General features: G+C 45.6%; 2 protein-coding genes and 1 non-coding gene across 3 annotated transcripts; 1 reads left to right on the top strand and 2 right to left on the bottom strand.

Moving 5' to 3' along the window:
* Positions 1-3,191: 3,191 nt before the first annotated feature.
* LOC117848181 (uncharacterized) lies at positions 3,192-12,167 on the bottom strand. Its single transcript, XM_034729511.2, has 17 exons — positions 12,013-12,167; positions 11,795-11,900; positions 11,563-11,718; positions 11,270-11,469; positions 11,055-11,190; positions 10,531-10,911; positions 10,369-10,436; positions 10,081-10,195; positions 9,827-9,932; positions 9,335-9,428; positions 8,895-9,085; positions 8,672-8,771; positions 8,446-8,562; positions 8,109-8,165; positions 7,748-7,828; positions 5,438-6,563; positions 3,192-3,858 (listed from the first exon to the last, which is right to left on the bottom strand). The coding sequence occupies exons 1-16, from the start codon at positions 12,097-12,099 to the stop codon at positions 5,556-5,558; spliced, it is 3,003 nt and encodes a 1,000-aa protein (XP_034585402.1). The 5' UTR covers positions 12,100-12,167; the 3' UTR covers positions 3,192-3,858; positions 5,438-5,555.
* A 1,825-nt stretch (positions 12,168-13,992) lies between these two features.
* LOC117850859 (uncharacterized) lies at positions 13,993-14,968 on the bottom strand. The gene is made up of 2 exons (XM_034732739.2): positions 14,740-14,968; positions 13,993-14,661 (listed from the first exon to the last, which is right to left on the bottom strand). Exons 1-2 carry the CDS (start codon positions 14,890-14,892, stop codon positions 14,230-14,232), a joined length of 585 nt encoding a protein of 194 aa, XP_034588630.1. The 5' UTR covers positions 14,893-14,968; the 3' UTR covers positions 13,993-14,229.
* A 178-nt stretch (positions 14,969-15,146) lies between these two features.
* Positions 15,147-15,219, top strand: TRNAR-ACG (transfer RNA arginine (anticodon ACG)). The gene has a single exon. It is a non-coding gene; the product is annotated as a tRNA-Arg (tRNA).
* Positions 15,220-22,387: the final 7,168 nt, after the last annotated feature.

Genomic DNA, 22,387 nt, shown 5'->3' with positions numbered 1-22,387 from the left:
ATCCATGCAACGCAATCTGGTAAAGGAGACGCACAATGTGATCCCAAAAGTTGCTAATGGACTAAATATTTGTTAATTGAGTCAGTTGCACTGGCAAATGCCCAACTGATCCCAAAAGTTGCCGAAAGATTTTGGTGAAGCCGCATTGGAGAGAAAAACAATTTTGAACCAGGTCAACGTTTAACCACATGATTAACGGTCAAATAAATATCCTCTTACCTGTTGATCCGAAAAAATTAGTGGTTAAATATGTTGCTCAATTTGCTTTTTCCTCTTTCTTCTTCTTCTTGTTTTGTTTTTGGAAGTTGAAATGACTTAACAGCTAGCAGCTCATATTGTGGCGATGCCATCGTCAATCCTGGTTGACGCCAGAGTCAGAAAACATTAAACGGAAAAGAGATAGGTTATTGGAAAAGTTCAAGCCAATAATGCAACCTGCAACAATTCGGTGAGTTTTCCCATGCTTACCGACCACCGAGTCACATTTTTGTACGCGGTTCAGATGCTAACGAATCTTTTCTTAAAAAAGAAAAGCACTCATTAAGTATTGGATAACCGATGATGGCCTTGCGCTTACTATTTCACTAGTCGTATAAGGCAAGAAGTGACAACTCGCAAGTGTACCTTTTTCAGTTCAACGTAGTCTTCTACTAAAAAATTTACGAAACTGCTTGACCAATTCAAAAGACCATTTTATTTGGTGCAGTTGAAATAACGGAATCGAAACATGTTTGTTGGTCAAGCAACCGAAAACCAACGAAAATTGAGATGTCTCAAAGGAGTATTCGGCCTTCTTTTCCCCGTTTATTTATTTTTGTTCTAAGAAAAACGGCTTCACACAACGCTTGAAAGCTCGTGGCATGCATACGTGGAGATTTCCTTGGCATTAAGTGGCAACAAATGCTTATTCTCGTGCGGAAAAAAAATCAACTTTATCATATGATGCACTATGTACACGATACAATAAAAAAGTTATGGTCAGTATAAGGATAACATACAGAGAGATCGGGTCTAAACGAGGACACGTAAAGCGTGGTACGACAGTGAGAGATCCACTTCCATTCCTTCCTTGAACAAAAAACCGGCCCACCATTTATGCAAACATGGAATGCATGGTGATGGTTGGTTCAGCCATGGATCCCACACCCCACACCTGCCTGTGGCTCTTTTAGCTGCAAGTTGCAACAAGACTCCAAGATGAAGAGTGGCTGGCTGGCTGTGATGAGCTAGTCAGCGAGAGAGGCTTGCCTGGCCGGTCAACAAAACCGTCTCCTAGTTGTCCTGGTCGATGGCTAGCGCAAGTTGATTGGCCATGGCGGCCAGCGCGGGCGCGTGCCTCGTAAGAATGTCGGCACGGCAGCAGTGGCCGCTGCAGTATCGGTCGTTGCTGTACTCGGCCGAATTATTCAGAACTGAAGAATGAACTTCGTATGTGTCCAATGATGATGCATGCTTTTTTGTTGTTCCTAGCTCCTGGATCGATCGTGTTCATCCGTACTGCTCATTTCTTTCAACGGTGTCTTATCGTTGACTCAGTCATGTGTGGATCTTGTTTCCCTCTTCTTCTTTTTTTCTTGACCTGCGGCGTGCCCTGGGGATCCTTCGGCGCTGCATGCAGGGACTTATTCGTCTCATTCTTTAATTCAGATTTGGCAGATTTTAAACTGAATGAGTGCGTATACACGTAGCAAGGCCGGGGCGGGTGAACTTGTGCTGTGCGTACGAGATGATGGTTTTTATTATGCATCAGGTCGAGTCTAGAGTCTGATGATGCGATTGGTAGCGAGAATTGAACTCCTTTTCAACGTAATCCTTGCCGATAAACCCGCTCTGGTCGTTCAAAGTTGGATAATACTAGTATAGTATAAGCTGCAGAGTATCAAACTAGTACTGTTTATATGTATAGTATACTACCGTAACCGTAGTTATCTGATCAGCAAATTACGCTACGCCTCGTTTAGTCACTCACTCACTCAGTCACTTGTGCATTGCGCATATGAACACAACTTAGGGAATATATATTTGGTAAAATCTCCGGCTCTAGAAATTCTTAAAGCCGGCCATCTCTAGCTGTGTAAATTCTTAGAGCTGGAGCCATAGGTACAAGTGAAACAACGGGTGAGGTTGCTTCCAAAAATCGGATGAGGTTGACACAAGACAACGCACAAGCATCACCCCGGTGGCCCGGCCGGTCCAGTAGCACGCAACGGGAAAACATACTAAACGCAGGGAGATTCCCGTTGACTTGTCAACGTCTCTGACTTTGACTCTCATAAAAAGAAGAATAAACATTAGACGAGGCAGGGTTTCGAGGGTACCATAAACTTTGGCTTGTGCAGACTGCAGAGTGATCAGCTGCAGCCAGTCATGCCTGCTTCACTTGTGCAGCGTGCAGACTGCAGAGTGCTATGATTGAGCTCATCTTGTGCTGAATTAGGGGGTTGTTTGTGATTCCTAGTTATGGCCATGTGACATAGCCTTGTCCTGGCCTGCCAAGGATCAAGGAATCATGTACCAGCAGTTAGGCCAGTGTCTTTGGCACCACATCTTGCGTGTGTCAGATTTGTGCTGCTGAGTGCACAATCTCCAATCGCGCGCATAAATTCCACGGTACGTCAGTATACATGCATAGCTCTTCAGTCCCATTCCGTACAGCCACGAAAAATTAGGAGTACTAATACTGGGCACTAGCTGAGTGCACAAGGTATTGACGTGCATGAAACGTACAGCATTGCAGTGTTTTGAAATCACTTTGCAACGTGCGTCCATCTTCGAAAGCTCAATTGAAAATTTGAAATTGATCAAAGTTTTAACTCGGTTATGGAGAAGGAACCTATTGGCCTATTGGGGCCCCAAAATAAACAGCTTCTCGAATGTGCTTCGGCCTAGTAAGGGAATTCTCCCATGAACCCAGAGCCCAAAGTGGTTAAAGAAAAATGATGAAACGAAAACGGGCTGGAGATATGTCGCGGTAATGAATAACGGGGCCACCTGTCCAGTTTGGGCCTTTTTAACCGTAAAAGTAGATCGCCTTCTAGCAGCGTATACGGAGGAGTGAGCTCAAGCATACTGCCTTTTACAGCATTCACAAACAGCCACAGACATGCACAGGCTCTAATCACAAAATGCACAAGCTCCATCCAACATGATGCCTTTTAAAATCTTCACACGTTCAATCGGGGAAGCTCAGGTTAGACAGGAAAAATAAGCCGAAAGAATCATATTGCACATTGTTATTACAGTCCCAGAAAGGGGCACTAATCGCTCTGCAAAGCACTACATCAGCTCTCTCTCAGGATCATGAACTCACTGAGGACAGATCTTCAATTGATCCTCATGAATTGAGTCCATCATCAGATCTTTGCAAAGCATCCCAATCGCAGGCGACCTTACTGCACTATTAGGCCAGCATGTTGCATAAAGAAGCTGGCTCTCGAGAGTAACCCACTAGGTACATCAATCCTGTCTGAGACGAGTCTTGGTCAGGAGAATCAGGTTAGCTTTTGTACAAACATCTCTCTCCAATTCTACCAGGGAATACAGCTACAAAAAGTAAACTCGGGAGCTTCATTCTTTTGGATGCCATGTCTGGGGAGAGGAAACACAGCCTCCCAAATCAGCTCCGTATGAAGCGGCTCACTTACAGTTAACGCCTTAGCGGTGAAATACCAGCAGAACCAAGTTGAATGGGGTGAAATGGTGGAACTTCAGTTACAGCGCTGCAGAATTACCAGTGCCCTGGTGATTCCAGGAAAATGATATCTTGAGGCGGGCAAGCATGGGTGCAGGTTAGCAAGGTTCTAAGAATGATTCTGATGTTGTTCAGATAGGAGGAAGGTTGTATCACGGACACATGGCCTACAGAAATCACCAAAGCTCAAGTCAGAATAATAATTTATTTGACATGCTAATTTACCACCATGCTACGAAGCAGGATGTCATAAAGGAATACGCAGTTCCTACTAGAATGCAGATCCATTCTGTACTGTGTAATATTTGTTCTCCAAACCCATGAAAAATGTAATGAAAGTTGGATGGTGGATTGATTTACCATGGCTAATTATTACTATTTGTTGTGAATGTGAATACTCTGCTTTGGACCTTTTTAACTGCTGCGTGTAGAACTACTTGAATATTGGGCCAGGTGTACTATATCTGCTTTGACCGTGCACCCACCTAGTTGCCAGTTACCAATACAAGAACTTCACAGAGATCCACTTTAAGGACTAATAACATATTATCTATATTACCTTGCTTTCATGGAAATTTGTAATATTCACATACATGAAAGGATGAACATGGAAGTGCATACCACAGTGTAACTAAATGATTGGAAAGTGATACACCACATTAAGGCAATCTAAATATTAACTACCAATGGCAGCACAAAAATAACAGCTATTGTCTAACCACTTAGTAGGCATTAAAACATAATAAAGAATATTGCTCTTTCATGTCTTAACTGACTAGTTGAAAGGAGGCTATCAATTAAAAAACACCAACAAAAGAATAAAATATCTCTAAGCTATTTCCACCAATTATGATATCTACCACAGCACCAAATCAAACCTTAATGCCCTTTTGAGTTTCTTGGCTGCAAGTGTAAACACTAAACAGGGCTAAAATGGATAATGTGGAGGGAACATAATAGAAATATATTTAAAAAAACAATATGCCAGGAACAGAAGTAGAAATTAGTTACACACATAGGCAAGAAATATCCTCTTTTGTGTGCTACTTTACATGAAAAATTCTGGTCGAATTGCCATATCTGCAGCATCTAAGGCAATAGGTTGGAGGGTGCAGGACAGTGACTTGATGGCCACTTCATCAAAACATCATTACTGATACATCCAAACTAACATAACTCCTTTTTTCTATTGATAGCCTACTTTCAAATTAGTCAGTTAACCATTGTCCCCTTATTGTGTACACACAGATTAAATTTCATCTAGAAATCATGGCACAAGATTAGCATATAATCCTTACTGTCCATTGCATATATGGAATGGTGAGTGCATGCCATACAATCTGTACTTTCTCCTAAATGGAAAGCATCAGGGCACCAAAACACATATCAGTATAGCTCAAAACTTTAATAATTCAACTGTTAAAGTTACTGTGCAGAGCAAGCCTACTGAAAGGTAACTTTAACACAACGAACTCCCAAGATTTCGGTCATACAAGAGCCAAAGTGTGTATTTTTAATGATGCATACATGCTTTAATAGATCTCTGGATCATTTTCCTATATGAGAAAAACATATATACACCAATGCACTGCCTAGCTAAAGTTTCGCCATTCTGATACCTACACTCAAATTTATAACAATGAAGATTACAAATCAATATGAATCCAATAGCATTCAATGATGGACCTCGAGAGCAATTGACAGCCAGGACCAATGACTTGCAACAAGTTACATGTTACAACGTACCTCAAGATTCTGGAAATTGAAGTTCCACCGTAAATCTGGAATATCCACAGCTTCAATAAACCCAATCACACCATGATGCAGTTCCATTCTGGGCACCGCAGTTCCTCCATAAACCACTTCAGAGTTGAGGAAGTTCCTGTGGGTTCTCCATTGATGCTCTTAATATCATGCCTGCTCTCCGCTTCTTGTCATCCTTTGCTTCCTCCTTCAAGAAGGAAGGATCATCCCTCAGGTCCAAGGCTCTTGAATTCAGAACAGCTGATACTGGCTTATTACCAAATCCAATCTTGAGGTGTACTGGCACCCTCTCTTTTGGAACAATGCTCCTTTGGTTTTGATCCAACCCTGTCCCAGCATCAATCTCCCTGATGGTTGTAGCTTGAATAGCTGGCGCAAATGCCTCAAGGACAGAGAGTTTCTTCTTTTCAGGAGGCATGTCAACCTCAGATACATCCTTCTCCCCAGGCGGCAATGCTGGCTCAAGAAATGGATTTCTCTTGGTCCCAGCTGCCTGTATCTCCTTACCCTTCTCCGTGCTATCCTGTGCAAGCGCAGCTGCTGGATGAAAACCTTCAGCACCAGCCTGTGCTAGCCTTTGCTGCAAGCTGAGCAGGGACTTCTCAGCCTTCCTCCGTTGCCGCACCTGCTCCACCTTGTCCACCCTTTCCTTGGTCGCGGGCGGCTCAACCCACGCCTCCGTCCTCACATAGGTGTGCGGATCCGGGAACACCGGGAGCCACTCAGGCACGTGCCTCATCCCGGTCTCCTTCCCAGCCACCGCGAAGCTGGCGGAGGGCTGCTGCTGCACGCGCGGCACGGGGAACCTGGGCAGCGGCCGCACGAACGGCACCTCAGCCTTGGTGTCGACGAACGCCATGAGGTCCCTGACGACGCCGGAGCCAGCGAGGCAGCGGCCCGTGGCGGACGCGCCCGCGAACCCGTCCGTGTCGGCGCCAACCTCCTCGAGCGCCTGGATGATGTCGAGTTCGTTGGCGAGCGCGCGGCCGGCGAGGTTGGCGTTGAAGGCCGCGGACCGGCCGAGGTGGGTGATGTAGCGCAGAAGGACGTCGACGACCGCGTCCACCGCCGAGCGGTGCGCGCAGTCGAACCCGGCCGCCTCCAGCGCCTGCGCGACCGCGGCCCGCGCGACCGCCCGCCCGAACTCGTCCCCGGTGCCGCTCCCACCGCCTCCGCTCATATCTCCGCTTCTCCTCTGCGCCCTTCCCAACCACTCATACCGCCGAGCACCTCGCCGGCGCGGTCTCTCAGATCCGGCCGGCCGCTAGGGTTCAGATCCCGCCGGCCGCGCCACCGCCCGGCCCGAATCGATTGGCCCACGCTCAGCACCGCATCGAATTCGAGCTCCCGCAGCTCGCTCCCGCTCCAGGCGGGTGGTGATTCGAGCTCGAATTCAAATTCGAGCTCCGAATGCCAGGTTCGAATTCGACGCGAATGCGCGATGGTGGGGGCAGGATTAGGCGGGAAATCGAGGAGGGGCAGCGGGTTTAGGGTTTGGTTGGGTCGGGATGGAGGGGACCGTTGGGGGGTTAGGGTTTGGGCTCGGATCCAAGGTGACCCAAGCGAAGGCGAGGAGGGAGGGGAGAGAAGGGGAGCGGAGGCGGAGGAGAGAGACGGAGACGAAGGGGGTGGTCATGGTGGAGGTATCTTTATAGAGGAGGGGCGGAGGGTGGGTGGATTCGCGTGTGCGCGAGGCGGGGTGCGCAGAGCCGAAGGAGGGGCACACGTGGCCGGTCGATTGGGTCCGCGTGGTAGACTTTTTCCAACGAGCGGATTTGCTTACGCATATCAGGCAGGCTCCAAAATACGGCCAGGCCCAGACCGGCCCAACGAGGCCCACCCAGGCGCCACATCAGCCTGAGCAAAAACAAAACAGCCGGCCGCTTTCAAGTTCTAAGCATTGTCTTTGTTACATGCAGTTAGTTGCGAGCAAGGAGCAGAACTATCAAGCCCTGAAACAGACAGGGAGCACAGATAGTAGCATGTGTGAATTGTGATGCATGACAATGATGCTCCATCATCAAAGTTTAAGGGCTCTACAAAGCCAAACCGTGTGGAAGACGACCATTTGTCGCAGCTACAGGTGTTCATGGCGCACCATCACCGTCATCTCATCACCGTCATTGTCGACTGCAAGATTGACAGGCTGATTGATGAATGATTCTTAGTCTTGCTGTGGAGAAATGGCTGGCATGTGTCCTGTGCGCTCTCGTGATCAGATTGCTCTCCTTGAAGCTTCTGTCAATGGACAAGCTACCAGAACTGTCATTGCATATGCTGGTGAATCTGCACACTGCCTGCTGATGCCTGGTTCGCAGCTCGGTTACTCCCGAAGTTTTTGCGGTTCGACTCCCTTGCTATTCTTGAGCCAAACTGTGTAAAATGCAAGATTTTAGTGTTCTGGGCGCAAACTGCTTGTGCTCTTTTATACATGGAAGTAACCAAAATGATGCTGACAGTTAATAATAAAGCAGAGGTGTTGTGACTTTATAGAACCAAGTAACTACAAAAGATTCTTGACCTCTTGTTCATCAACATTCTAAGTTGTGAGTATTTTTGCAACACAAACTACCACCATTGTTTCCTTAAGGATTTTATTAGAAGTTGGGTACTTTTGCTGACCAAAGCCAAAGTATCTGGTTAGAATATGCACCTGAATTGCTCGCTTTGGTTGAAGAGCAGCTTCTTGTAGGCCCAGCAGCCTTGCAACCTTCAACATGAAAAGGAGATGGTGATCGTTATTAGCCAAATTTTATTGCAGAACAAAAAAAAAGTGAAGTCATCGTCACATCAGGCTTAGATTCCAATATTCCTCAGGGCAATTTTGCAAGACAGTTTCGCTCATTGTATTGTCACCGGGGTAAATGTGTCATTAGACAATATCATTCAATCCACAACTAATGCATTCAGCTAGTATATCTTGATTTGCAGTGCAAATTAGGATATAATGTAACATCTTCCATTCAAAGTAAGAAAAATTATGTGCAAACCTCTCTCAAGATCTTCTTGTCGCCCTTTCCCACAGGTTCGTCGAGTTTAGCAATCTCCCATAATGGAATTTCCAATAAAGTTTTGATCACATGTTCATCAAGAAATGGGAAACGGGCCTGCAGGATGGACACGAGTACACATTAGCTAGCCAAAAAAACCTAAACCCAAATCTTAACTGAAGGATAAGCATTCAAATTCATAAAAACAAGAAATAAGACAGCCTACCTCCTTGCCATGATCAGAAATGCACCTATCATCTCTTCCCATATTTCTTTTCCATATCCTTTGTACATCTAGTCTCATCTCTTCGTCCAGTGCATTCCACCTACACAGCAGCACAAAAGCTCAAAACAACTAATAGAATTCTTACAATTACAGTGCACAAAAGTTTTTAAGTGATATTCATGCATTATCTTAAGTGCAACAAATAAAATTGATGCTGGCATACCCTCCAAGCCTGTATTTAGTCCTATGTCTACCATAACCAGCACACTGCTCGTCAGCACCAGAACCGACTATTAGGACTCTTGATCTTGACTTGTACTTATGGCGAGAACCATCTTGCATAAGACATGCACTTCCATCCACCCAACCATCCCCACCAGCAGCCAACCAGAGAGCAATACCGATGTTTAAATCCTGTAGAAGAGACCCAAGATTTCAACTTCAATAACTCTACAATGAGTTAATATAGATACAAAATTTCAACTTGCGTTACCATTCAAAAACCCCAAATCCAAGAACACTTAAGCAGAGTGCAGCTTACGTTACCATTCAAAAACCCCAAATTCAAGAACACTTAAACAATTTAGGTTGTATGTTCTTTAACATTATGGCATTAAAAAGCAATGGAATTAACATATCAAAGTCTAATAGAAGGATACGCACCATATAAGTATTTGAAGGGTGTATGAGTGACATCACGTGTTCACTTTCCCCTTTCAAGTCAGTCAAAGCAGTGTCAATCTCAACAAGACGCCATCTGCAGTTTAAGAACATAGAGGCAACAAAATAAATAACTCAGTTCAAAGTGACAGTGTGACACAGCATTTGTAAACTGAAAACTAAAACAGATAATGGGTGATTAACCAGGAAAGCACTCGAGTAAAATAGTAAACGATGCAGGAGTGCATTGAGGTGAATTAATCATCTGATGGGTAAGTGCACATGAAATATGATAGCAGACAAGAAACTCCACCAAAAAGAAAACTGAGTACAGACTTCCATGTGCAGCAGATGTACCAATGTACCATCACTCTTCGAGTGCAAGTACATTGGAGAATATGAAGAATTGTACCATTAAGCAACATCAAATGCATTCAGTACTAGACATACAAGCTGTCAAGGCTAAGAACAGAACATGTCCAGAAATCAAATTACCTCCGTAGTGGAGAGATCCTCTGAAGCTCCCTCAGTCCAGCTATAGCAGAAATCCTATCTGGGGCAAGCTGACCATCAAAACTGACATTTAACAAATCAATTGTCCCTGTTGGAAATCTTTATTAGTTTCATGCACTCACATACTTAAGTTTAGGGAGTTGAATGAAGCACCAAATCTTCTTGCAGCAAATATTTACTATCAGAAAATTTTGGAAGTTTAAATGCGGCAACGTAATATTAATAGTTGAACTTACACTTGGAATCAATGCACTGGTCTAGCAATGCTGCAAGTATCATGGAGTCCAAGCCACCAGAAAAGAGGACTGCTATAGGGGCTAACTCTTCATCCCTAAGTTTATTTAAACCACCCTGTCCACATGAAAGGACTCAATGTAACCACCTGATATACTAACACGTAATGGAACATGTGGAAAGATATAACTAGTTTCAGTCAAGTAAATCCTAGTCAAGGAAAGTTATTAAAAGGTCAGAAGTATAACAGAGCAGCACTGAAAAGTTAAAACTCCAGCATGTATGCCCACCTGAAAGAGTGTGTTCATCTTAGTCCGCAGCATTACAGACTCCCGTAATGCAGCCAACACTTTCTGTGCTGAAAGGAGATAACAGGTTAAGCAATACATCAGTATTAGCAACTCTTCAAGATGATTTATTTACGAAATTTTAGTAGCAAATGTTTCATGTACCTGACTGTGTTAGGCAATTTGCTGAACATAAGCTAGAATCTGAAAGGAGATCTATCTTCGAGAGCCCATTTTTATTATTTTCTTCAGATTTTCCTGAGCTTATGAAGTTCTGAGACAAGTGATGGTTCCCTCCATTAACAGAATTGTTCTCTACGGTAGGAACTGTCAGTTTCCTCTCCCATTGAATTAATTTATTCAATGAAGAATCCATCCATTCATGTGTGTTAACTTCGACAATCCATCCTTCCTTCACACATGTGCCATCTTTTCCAATGCCTTTCATGTGGATGCTGTATATCCCACAAGGAAGCTCTTCCCAGTAGCTAGCTTTGGTACAGTCAGACATGTCAGGATCTGACACAAAATCATTTACTGTTGCATCTGTAGCAGTGGAAACGATCACATACATGAGATTGAGTTGTGAAAATTGAATAAGAGTTATCACCATTTGACCAGAAAAATTAAGCGCGGATAAAATCACAGCTTACTGTAAAGATGACACCTGAAAATTAAGCATATCTTACCAGAGTTATTTGTTGCAAATGAAGGAGGTGCTACTGATGATAATACAAAGCGAGGGTCATCAGATGTGGGCCAATGTACCAATAGGCTTCTCCTTCCAAATGCATCCCGGCTAAACCAAATCGTGTTTGAGTCCATCTGGAAGTTCAATGTGAATTGGATGTCAGAAAGATGAATCTCCAAAGAATGCAAAAGGACAATCATAATAACTACCTGCCTGCCAGTATATCAAAGCCCAAGGACCTTTGATTGTGGAAAGGACTTGCGGAACTGATTTGCCATCACTCACACAACAAGGACACGTTTTATCTCTACCAAGAGCATGGCAGTCACACGAACAACAAGATTCCAGTGAAGAAAAAAGAGCCTGGGTGTCATTTTCATCATCAGCGACTTCAATTCCTCCATATATCTCACCTTTGATTAAATAGCTAGATCAGCACATATCACCCTAGGACAACAATTTGTGAATAAAGAGAAGTAACATTACATCAGGCTCAAGAGAATTACCATTATACACAAGAACACTTCCAGAAGGGGATAATAGTGGCTGTGCAACCGGCTCAGCTCCCCTAAGATGCAGTGTTGCTCCAATGAAGAGCAACTCAGCAACACCACCATCACCCGCGCCGGCTTTACCCTCTCCACCATTGCAGCCATCATCCCCTGCAATAAAAGACAACCGGCATAAGAAATGACAAATATTCACCCAAATTCCCGCGTATCTGGAGTCACCACCCACCTAGAACCGTGCCGTCAGCGCAAAGGTGGCGTCTTACGCAGCCGAGGTTGTCGGGGCCTCTCCGGCGCAGAGCCTCCTTGAGCTCATCCACCGACACGCCCTTCCCCTGCAGTCGCGTGGAAGCAGGAAATCAGCTGGATCAACTAGGGTTTAGGGTATGGGAAACCACGCGGGGGGTTTAACGGCGTGTCGGAGGCAACGGATAATAGCAACTGTACCTCACCCGAGCGATGGATCTCCGCTGCGGCGGCGGAGGGGCCGACGACAAGGGGGTCACCGGAGAGGACGAGGGAGATTCCGCACATCTCTGACCTCTGGGCTCTGGGTCCCGTTTGTCGGTGGGTTTTGGGTAGGACGCACGGTGAAGCGTATAAAACCGGGAGTTTTGCAGCAAGAACCCGGAGAAGAAGTGTATTTGTTGCTATAAGGACAATACTCTGAGACCTTGTTTCTTTTAATTCAACTGTCGGTTTCCTTTTGAGGCACAAGAAACAAGGTAAAAGGAGCGGTAAACGATAGCAAGAGACACGAAACAAAGTAGGTGTCCTTGGCCTGTTCGTTTCAGCTTATAAGCCGGCTGAAAAGTTGAAATGGCTGATTTGTTGCGAGAGAAAAACATTGTTTGGTGCCTGATAAGCCGGCTGAATAAGCTGAAGCGAACAGGCTGGAGGTTCCTATTTATACGAACAAAAGGGATGATATCATTGGTTAGTGCTCAAGCTTCCCTACAAATCACACACTATACTTCTCCTAACGAACCAAGGGATCAAAGTGGCAAAAAGGAAAAATGCCAATTTGATCCTTTTTTGTCTTGCCTGGAACTTATGATTTCCAAAAAAAAATTGATGAAACAAGTGAGCGAAAGAGATCATGGACGTGAGCTAGGTTAAACCCATCTTACGAGTGAGGCTAGGAAAGGCTTGCTACGCAACCAAATATGAAATAAACAGATAAAGGAAGAGGCAATAGGAGGAGTTGAGACCCTACGAGTGGAAGGGCAAACATAAAAGAGGAGATTTACGAAAATGAAAACGTATCGAGTCATTTGCCAAAAAACTCATAAAGAAAATAAAAACATGTGTCCATGTTGCTCTAAGTTCACTATGTCAAGGAAAAGGGATGATGTCGTTGGTTAAGGCTCAAGCTTGTCTAGAAAATCATACTATACCTTTCCCGATGAACCAAGAGATCAAAGTGTGGTATAAAGAAAACGTTCGATTTCCTTACCTTCAAACTTCAAACTTTCAAAGTGAGTGTCACTATCGTGAGCTAGGTAAAGTGAGCCCATCTTTTTAAATGAGTCTTCACTCCGCAACCAAACCTGGTTTATGAGAGGCAAAAGGAAAAGGCAACTCACGAGGGGGGAGGAGGAGGAAGATGAGTGATCCCATAGGAGCAACATAGAATGTTGCATAGAGAGAGAAATTTTTTTGCCTTGACATGGCCTTGTACAAGCAGATTGATGTGAGGAATTGGCGCGAAAGGATGAAAGGAGCTCATGTACGGTGGTGGGGGGCACGGCTTGGATAGAATGGTATGGGGAAATGAAGGTATAGTTTTACTAAAAAGAATGAAGATATAGTTGTATATCGGAGCTTATTTACTCCTTGGTGTGCTTGTAGGTACATCTCCATTATTATTTGGAATAGTTCCTCACATGCTATATTGGTTAAACACCAAATTCCGGAGGCAAGTAAGGAAATCTCCCTTATTATTTTTAGCTTTTATTAGGGGTGCTTGGTTCTTTAGGAGATCCTAAAATTCCTATCACATCAAATATTTAGATACTAATTAGAAGTATTAAACATAGATTAATTACAAAACCAATTGCACAGATGGAGACTAATTTGCGAGACGAATCTATAAAGCCTAATTAGTCCATGATTTGACGATGTGATGCTACAGTAACCATTTGCTAATGATTGATTAATTAGGCTTAATAGATTCGTCTCGTGAATTAGCCTCCATCTGTGTAATTAGTTTTATAATTAGCTCATATTTAGTCCTCATAATTAGCATTCGAATATTCGATGTGACACGAACTAGATTTTAATCCATGAACCAAACACCCCTTTTAGTTGACTCATGGCCCTTTTTGCATAATGCATTGGCACCATTTTTTTGGATGCTGACTTGACAAGTGAAAAAGGCTAGCTCAAAAGCCCAAAGAATGTTGGCTTTGCTGACACAAAAGTAAGTGAGCAAACTCAAGGAAATGCAAGGCCAGACAACGAGAAAAGGCACACGGCGTTCTAGTACAGAAACGTACATTGATTTCTACGAGTACATTGCAGCATTGCACATACTTACACCCTTCACTGTTACATTGTCGTAACACAGCAGAGCAGCACCAAGTAAGACCTTCGCCTGTTCATATTAACCAGATCGAAACGCCTCCTCTGCTCGCTAGTCAACCTGCAGTCCTGCACGCGTGTTCAGCCGGACGAGCTCTGCAGCCTGGACACGAAGGTGGACGCGGCGACGGCGGCGGCGCCTCCGACGACGCAGACGAGCGCGGCGACGGCCTGCAGCGCCACCTGCCACGCCTGCTCCTCGGGGACGAGGTACACCACGGCGGGCCCCGCAGCCAGCAGCGGGAGCGCGAGCGCCAGCAGCGCCCCCGGCGTGCCGGGGTCCGTGGCCGCCGACAGCGCGCCCAGCTCCTCCGCCTTGGACAGCAGGCCCAGCCGCTCCACCGCCGACAGAGACAGCCCCGCCCGCTCCGCCGCCGACAGCAGACCCGCCCGCTCCGCCTTCGTCAGCAGCCGCAGCTTCTCCACGTTCGTCAGCAGCTTCACCGGCGCCTTCCCGCTCGCCGTCGCCGGACGCGGCCCCGGCTCGCCCAGCGGGAACACCGTCGTGCCGCCCTGCACGCACGCGCGCGCGCTCGTTGGCCGCCGTTCTTGGAATGGAATTCAACGGGGACAGGAGAGGCGCGCGCTTACCGATCTTCTCGTGCCGGAGGAGACGGTCTTCGGCGTCGGCTTCTGGCCCTTCTGGGTGGCCATGGAGGCGACCCTGAGACGGCGCCCTCTCCCGCCGCTGCTGCTTGGCCTCGCCGTGGTTGCTGCCACGCCGGTGAGAGACAGTGACGCCATGGCCACCGCCCGCGTGCTCTCTCCTCCTCAGCTGCCTGCCCTGCCCAAACCCGTGGTTCAGAGCACACCTGGCCGTGGCGCACTCTTTCCATGGTCGGGAAACGCGGCCTGATCCGTCCCTGCACAGGTGGCGGTTTCCTAGTGGTCAACCGTTCCACGTCAGGAGCCAGTTGTGTCCTATAATAATGGAGGTAAATGTGTTATCGTTAGTATTATTTTGATGTACTAAATTAGAACTTATCAAAACCGCAAGCGACTCCGTGGCCCAATGGATAAGGCGCTGGTCTACGGAACCAGAGATTCTGGGTTCGATCCCCAGCGGAGTCGATTATTTGTTTTTTACATTTTTCCCATTTCGTTCCTCTCCTTTTGGGCCCAAACATAAGACCAGTTCCATCTTTTTAACGAATCTTTATGGCCCACATCTGACTAGATTCAGGCCCACGGGAAAGCCCACCAGACCAAGGAGAATCTCCAATTGCCCTCGTCCTCCTCAACTCCTAAACACGCAGCCGCCGCCCCTCCTCTCCCCTTCGCAACGCGAGAAGAACTCATCAGCGGAAGCGAGGCGAAACCCTAGAAGAACCCTGCGGAGGATCATGGCGGGTCCGGCGGCGGCGGCGTCGGAGGCGTGGGATAAGGTCACCGGGTTCCTGCACTCGCAGATCAACGACGAGGAGAACTGGGCGAACAACTACGTGAGTGCCCCTCCCATCCCGCAACCAATCTGTGATCTCTTTTAAACCTTTACCCTGTTCATGTGTTGCATCTCCAATTCGTGGTGGAAAATCGGGGAGTTCGATCGTTTTTCCGTTGCGTTGGGTAACAAATCATAGTAGATTGCTTCAATCTTTTGTTTTTGTCTACCCGGCTGCGTTGTTGAGCAAGCAGGAGAGCGACGATTCGGTTTGCGTTGTGTTGTTGGTGCAGAGAGAGATTGGGCTGGGATTGTTGGATGTTACTCAGAACTTCTTGTTCTACTTTGTCTTGTGTAATCTTTTGTTCTACTCACTAGCTTGCTTGCACGAGTTTGGCGGACTGTTATGTTGGATTGTTCGGTGATATGCACTTCTGCAGTCATTATAAAATTGCTTGTGTGTCTGGTAGTCTGTAGTGTAATTAGGTTATGGAGTAGGTCTGCAAGATCAAAAATTAACGCCATCCATTGTTCTCCAGACACCATCCATTGTTCTCCAGACCGTGTTTTGTTGTTTACCATGGTGTAATGGTGTTATGGAGGGGCTCAGTGGGATCAGATTAACGCAATCTGTGTTCTGTACCCTTGTTAGTTGTACTCCCTTGTTATTAAACTTTAGGCACTTGCTATATCTTTAGGTATCTGGTTATTTGCAAGGTGATATTAATCATTTTATCCCCTCTTTTATGTCATAGCCAACAGACGTCTGTTCTAGCTTTTGTAAATTGTAAAGTTGTACAGTGATGCGTGATGCCACTTTTGTAGCTCCTTGAGCCTTGGGGATAGATGTGCCTAACTGCCTGTGTTCACGAATTCCAGCATACTATTCCTGGGAGTGATCCTATTCCCTTGGATCTTATTTCATATTGTGAATTACTGTTATTGCAGCAAACCCAGGTTATCTTGGTTTGTGGCACATAACCCCATTTTTGAAATAAAAAACAATCATGATTTTTTATTGTTTATTGGTTTCATGGAACCCTCTATCTTTGCGAAATCACACCCTAGCTCTCCCAAGGAGTGAGACATCAGGAAGCAAAGGTGAAAGTGTAAGCGGACAATCAGTTCCTGTGGTATTTCCACTAGGTTCTGAAACATTAGAACCATTCAATCTGGAGTTTGTGAAATATGATAGCCCAGGGATTTCTGCAGCCATGTGATGCTCTTTATTAGAAAACTATGCCAAGCATTGACATTGGTTATCCTAACACCTAAAGTAAATGTTCCAAATTCAGAAGTAGCTGCTCTTCTGACTGGATTATACACACAGGGGCGGATCTAGAACCCAGGCTGGGGGGGGCTGCAGCCCGGGTCCAGCCCATGTACTCCCATGTGTATAACATGGTATATCACTAGTCCAGCTAAAGAAAAAGAAGCCTAGGAAGCTAAAGTTAGCCCAGGTTTTCATAAGTCAATGCTTTCAGCCGGGGTCCTATTCCAGTTCTGGGTCCACCCCTGTATACACAGATCTGCTTAACTGCTTTATTTGCCCCCTCAATTCCCTTTATATTACGTACAACTTTCTTTGACCTTTGATTTGGTTGCTAATTAGGATTGAAGCTTACGAGCATATTGAAATCAAACTTTTGTTGTCAAGACAATATTAATTGTTGGTGGGAAATTTTTTCTTCATACTGACTAAACTGTTGCCCTGTTTTTTTTAATCTCTTACAGAAGATAGCAAAGGCTATTGGTCTATTCGCTGGATCCATCTTCTTCATGCGCACCTGTGGTGATATAATGACTGTCTAAAGAGGAGTTGATAGGATGGCGGCAATGGAGATCAGTGGAGCTGTGTTTCAGTGCTCTTTCTCTTTTTGTTAGCATTGTCGTCAGACCTGTTCTTAGTGTGGGATCATGAAGTCTAACTTTACCTGAGACAGTTTTTCTTGGTATAGTGGCAACCAAATAGTTTTGCTTGCTCGTGTGGATTATCAGTGAAATCATCCAATTTGTTATAGTGGAAAATTACCCTCTGTTGTGATGCCTGATGCTAATTTGGCATCTATCAGATTACTACCGTACTAAGTTTACAGTTAACTTCACAATTATCCAACATTCTTTATTCAAGCTAGCAAATGGGAATTGTCCAAACAAGGGCTGCGGGGCCTTTGCATCCTCCGACTACGACCAGAATGGAGTTATTTTTTGCTTACAAAAGCTCAAGCTAGCATGACAGCAAATTTGCAAGCGAACATAAAGAGGCTATTTCTAGAAACCTTTCTGGTATAGACCATCACAGTTGTCACTAAAGTCAATTACTGGGCTATGATTTGCTTTCAGAGGCACAAAGTCATGGTGTGGTGAAGGTCTGAAGGATAGAGGACAGCATTAGCATTGCCGTCAGAGTGTGCATGTCTATACCGAAGATGTAATCGCAAATGCAGGAAAGAAGGCAGTAAATACAACTGTATATTAGTACTTCCCACCACATTTCCCATTTTGCTCTCAATCACACGGTGGATGATGCCTCAGCGGGTGACGCGGTCTCTGATATGCCTCAGCGTACAAAGACAAGAATCATCGCGTTTCACCTGAAACCAACGGAAGCAGCATGCATGACTCACGTGGGCCGTGGACGGACGCACTTGGGCCGCGACTCATCAGGTGGTTTTTCCCATGCATGCGTGCGATTGATTATTGGAGACAAGAAGAGCGATCAGGTAATTTCCTTTCTACTTTCTTTCTTTTCCTTGTCCTCTTGTTTCTTTTCTCTATTCCTTTTCTTTTCTCTTCCCTTTTGTTTCCTCCTCTTTCCTTTATCCTTATTTTTTCATTTTTCATTATTTTTTCGTCTCTTCTTTTCTTTTTTCCTTTCTATTTGGTAACACCAACTTCTATGTTCTTTTATTTTTTATTCTTTTATGATATTTATTTTAACCTTTTATCTGTTCATTTCGTTGTATACTAATTTGTTCACTATGCATATATATTTTATTCGTATAGAATAATAACTTATTCGCAATGTGACATGATATTCTTCATGTAAAACTATTTTTCACCGCGGAGTCATTTCGTTCAGCTTTAAATGGATTAATTCATTCGTGATGTTAAATTATTTGTTTCATTTGTCACGCGCGAAGCTATTCAGTTCACTTTTGTATGCTAATTTGTTCACGACGCTACCTATTCGTTCGTTTGTTTGGACTAAATTGTTCGCTTGTAGTAATAATATGCCGTCTGCTGCACCAATCAACACACGGAGATGAAAGACGATGATTCTACTCCTGCTATGTCGTCGTCGACGTATCCACCTAGCTAGGAGTAGTAGGACAACGCCGCATGGGCAACAACAGCATATGCATGTGTGACGAGACGACGGAAATGCATGAATACAACAAGCAAGCAAGCTAGCTTGGAAGACGACGGACGGACCTAGCTAGGTTCCCGGTGCCGTTCGCCGGGCCCGACCAGGTGGCGGTGCCGTGCTGCTCGCCCGTCTCAACGCCGTGGGCGGTGCCGGCGAGCAGGACGACGAAGAGCGCGGCGAGGAGGAGGAGGAGGCCGATGATTGCAGGAGGACGCGGAGATGGAGATGGAGTGTTGGGTGCGCGCGCGCGCGCTGCACAAGAGCGTGGACGATGGAGAGGAGTAACCGCAGCACAGGCGGCGTCGTCCTCGATGTAAGGACGGACGACGGAGCCGCCTGCGCCGGTGCGATGCGTGCCACACGGCTCTGCTGCGCCGGTGCGAACCGGGCAGGGGCCAGGGCATGGTTCTTTTACAGCTTTACCCTTGGGGACTTGGGGTCGTTTGCATGGGACGACGTGACATGTACACGTCCACGTGCCCAGATGTGTCCTGACCGTCGGCGCACTGATCTTTCTCCTCGTCTCCACGTACGCCTAGCTAGTTCGTACATGAGAACACGTTTTCCAAAAAAAAAAAGCTGGAGCTCCCATTGTATACGTCCTTTGTAAGTCGTTTTAACTTAAGGTTAATATTATTATATATAATCTATACATAATAACATCTATACAATTTGAAACGGAAGGAGTATCCAGGAGTTATGCTACACCATCGATACGTGAGGAGGTACCGTCTCGTATCGGATACGGCAAGGATACGTATCATGGAGTATCCGGAATAAAAAATAAAAAATAAAAAGCTGATACGTCCACAGGTACGTATCGAGACTGATTTTGCGATACGGCTTGCCCGGACCTTGGCCGTGCGGCCCGCCCGCGTGACCCTGCGACAGCCAGCCACCCTGCACGGTTGCTCGCCGGCGCTGATGCTCGCGTCGTCGCCCCCCAAGCCACCACCCCGCATGGCCCGCCGGCCGCCGGCCCGCCGCTACCATGCGCGAGGCCCTCCCAGCCGTGAAGCTCGAGCTTGCCCGGCAGTCCGGCCACTCGCAGGCGTACCCACATCCGCCATGCGCCACCAGTTTTGCCCGCGCCAAGCTGGGCGTTGCCTGCGCCGGCTGCAGGCTGCAGCAATTCGCAAGAGAAAGAGAGCGGCGAAGGATGGATAGAAGAGAGAGGACAAGCGATAGTCCAGCGAACAGAGGAGTCAATTAAGGAGATGAGGATGAGCTGAGATTCTACCCTTTCATCCAAATATCCTAGCACTTTTACAGTATGACCGTTAGTAGAGATGGAAAATGCGTAGAAGGCCTTTTGAAAAGCAAAAAGATAGAAAATGAAATAAAAGATTACATTGCAATCCTTATAGCAGTGTAAACGTGTTACTTTGCTAATGTACAAAATTTAAGTACCATATTAGCTAATGCTAAACGTCCATATTTTTTTCAATTTTGTTATATCTTGTTATTTATTTATATTTAAAAGAATATTGTAACGTATCCGCGTATCGGGTTTTTAGAAAAACACCATATCCATGTATCCGTATCCATTCGATACCGATATATGTATTCGTATCCGTGTAGCATAGACTAAGGTGGAATAATGTGTACATTTAGTTGTGCAACTAAGAGGGTGTTTGGATACAAGATACTAAACTTTAGGAGGGTCACATCGGATGTTTGGGCGTTAATCAGGAGGACTAAACATGAGCTAATTATAAAACTAACTGCAGGATCCCTATACTAATTCGCGAGACGAATCTATTAAATCTAATTAATCCATCATTAGCAAATGGTTACTGTAGCACCACATTGTCAAATCATGGACTAATTAGGCTTAATAGATTCGTCTCGCGAATTAGACTCCATCTGTGCAATTAGTTTTGTAATTAGATTATATTTAATACTTCTAATTAGTATCTAAATATCCGATGTGACATGTTAGGATGTCGGATCCAAACATGCCCTAACATATGGGTCGTCGAGATCTTAAAAGGCCCCCTGAATTGAAATGCTGTAACTTGTAGATCCATTGCACTTGAACTACACAGATTCGGAGAGGTTGTCAGAGTTTGGGAGGGTCGGCAGCAACCTTATTTTCTACTCTCTTCCGTTCCAAATTGTAGGTCGCTAACTTTTCAAGTACATAGATATTATTATGCACTTAGATATAGTGTATGTCTATATGTATAATAATATTTATGAACCTATAAAAACTAAAACAACCTGCAATATAACTTGAAACGGAGTAGCTTGCATCGATCTGCCGATAGTAATAGCGCTTGGAGTTCCCTGCTAATAATCTGATGCCTCTGCAATGAGAGCTTCCACTGAATTGTTTATTTGGCGTGCATTCGCTTTCAGTCATGCCTGAATCCGGATTTTTAGTGTACTTCATATGCATCTGTGTGTGCAGTAGGTGCCTAGAAGAATTTCTTGCTAGTGTAGTTAGTACCAGCACAGCTATTTCTTTTGGCGTTACTGCCCCCCTGTTTTAGATAGAAATTCAGTTTGTAGTTAAAATAAGTAACCATGTTCCTGATAACGCACTAGTGACAAATGAAAATAGTTAGCCTTTTGTTGGCAGGGGCGGATCTATAGGGAGGGCTAGGGGGGTTTATAACCCCCTACAGGTATGCACCACATGGAGCCCCCCAAGCCCCTCCTACAACTTTTTGACCATGGAGGAAGGAGAGGAAGAAGAAAAGAGAGAGGAGGAGGAAGAGAAAGAGGAAGAAGAAGAGGAGGAAGAAGAAGGATGGGTGGATGAGCCTCCCTTGGTCGCTGACCTGGATCCGCCACTGTTTGTTGGTCCCTCGTACATGATATGCCTCCATACTTCAAAACATGCACATTACCGCCGGGTGCGGACGGGCCTTCACGGCTCGCGCCGCTGCCTTTCGCCTGCCCCATCCCCCCTGCCTGCACCAGCACCACCGCCCGTCGTCCGCCTCCGCCCCTAGCCCGCCCACGACGCTATCGTACACCCCCTCCCCTGCTTGTGATGCAGCCCTTGTCGACCTCTGTCCTGCCTGCGCCACCGCCTGTTGTCCGCCCCTTCCTCGTCTGGACCACCGTGCGTCATGTATAAGATCTTTGAAGTTAGCTATGGTGATGGTAGTGTAGGTTAAACAAAGGCAGTCGTTGCAACGCACGCTCCGTCTCTCCTCCTCCATGTTGTCACCTCTGGAGCAGGCAGCAGGGACCTGCGAGCGGGAGGGGCCATCGTGTTGTGAAAAATTTCTGTTCTAGTTTACTTACACAAATCGTGTTGTTATTCAGTACATGTGCGTTTCTTCAATTTTTCTGTAGGACATAGAGTTTTGATGAAAGAAGAAGCGACAAACTTTGATTGAAAGTCCTCTGGGGAGGGCTCCAATGACACTGATTGTTTGATTCACAGCTACTGCATACTGTTGTTACTAACGAGAGTTAAGCTGACAACACTAGGATAGCAAGCAATGAGCCTGATATTAGCTTAATTTGTTGAG

This window comes from Setaria viridis, chromosome 3 (genome assembly GCF_005286985.2).
Source record: "Setaria viridis chromosome 3, Setaria_viridis_v4.0, whole genome shotgun sequence".
NCBI classification, from domain to species: Eukaryota; Viridiplantae; Streptophyta; class Magnoliopsida; order Poales; family Poaceae; genus Setaria; species Setaria viridis.
Note: the sequence above shows the minus strand (reverse complement) of the source record. Positions and strands in the feature narration are given on the sequence as shown.

What these genes read in the sequence shown, in the direction of transcription:
- LOC117850859 (XM_034732739.2), bottom strand. Translation starts at nt 14,892, where the DNA reads ATGGCGTCACTGTCTCTCACCGGCGTGGCAGCAACCACGGCGAGGCCA. An exon ending in CCTCCGGCACGAGAAGATCG is followed by an intron (nt 14,662 to 14,739) that starts GTAAGCGCGCGC and finishes GCGTGCGTGCAG; the next exon opens with GGCGGCACGACGGTGTTCCC.
- LOC117848181 (XM_034729511.2), bottom strand. Translation starts at nt 12,099, where the DNA reads ATGTGCGGAATCTCCCTCGTCCTCTCCGGTGACCCCCTTGTCGTCGGC. An exon ending in CGCTGACGGCACGGTTCTAG is followed by an intron (nt 11,719 to 11,794) that starts GTGGGTGGTGAC and finishes CTTTTATTGCAG; the next exon opens with GGGATGATGGCTGCAATGGT. An exon ending in AAATTGCCTAACACAGTCAG is followed by an intron (nt 10,437 to 10,530) that starts GTACATGAAACA and finishes ATCTCCTTTCAG; the next exon opens with CACAGAAAGTGTTGGCTGCA.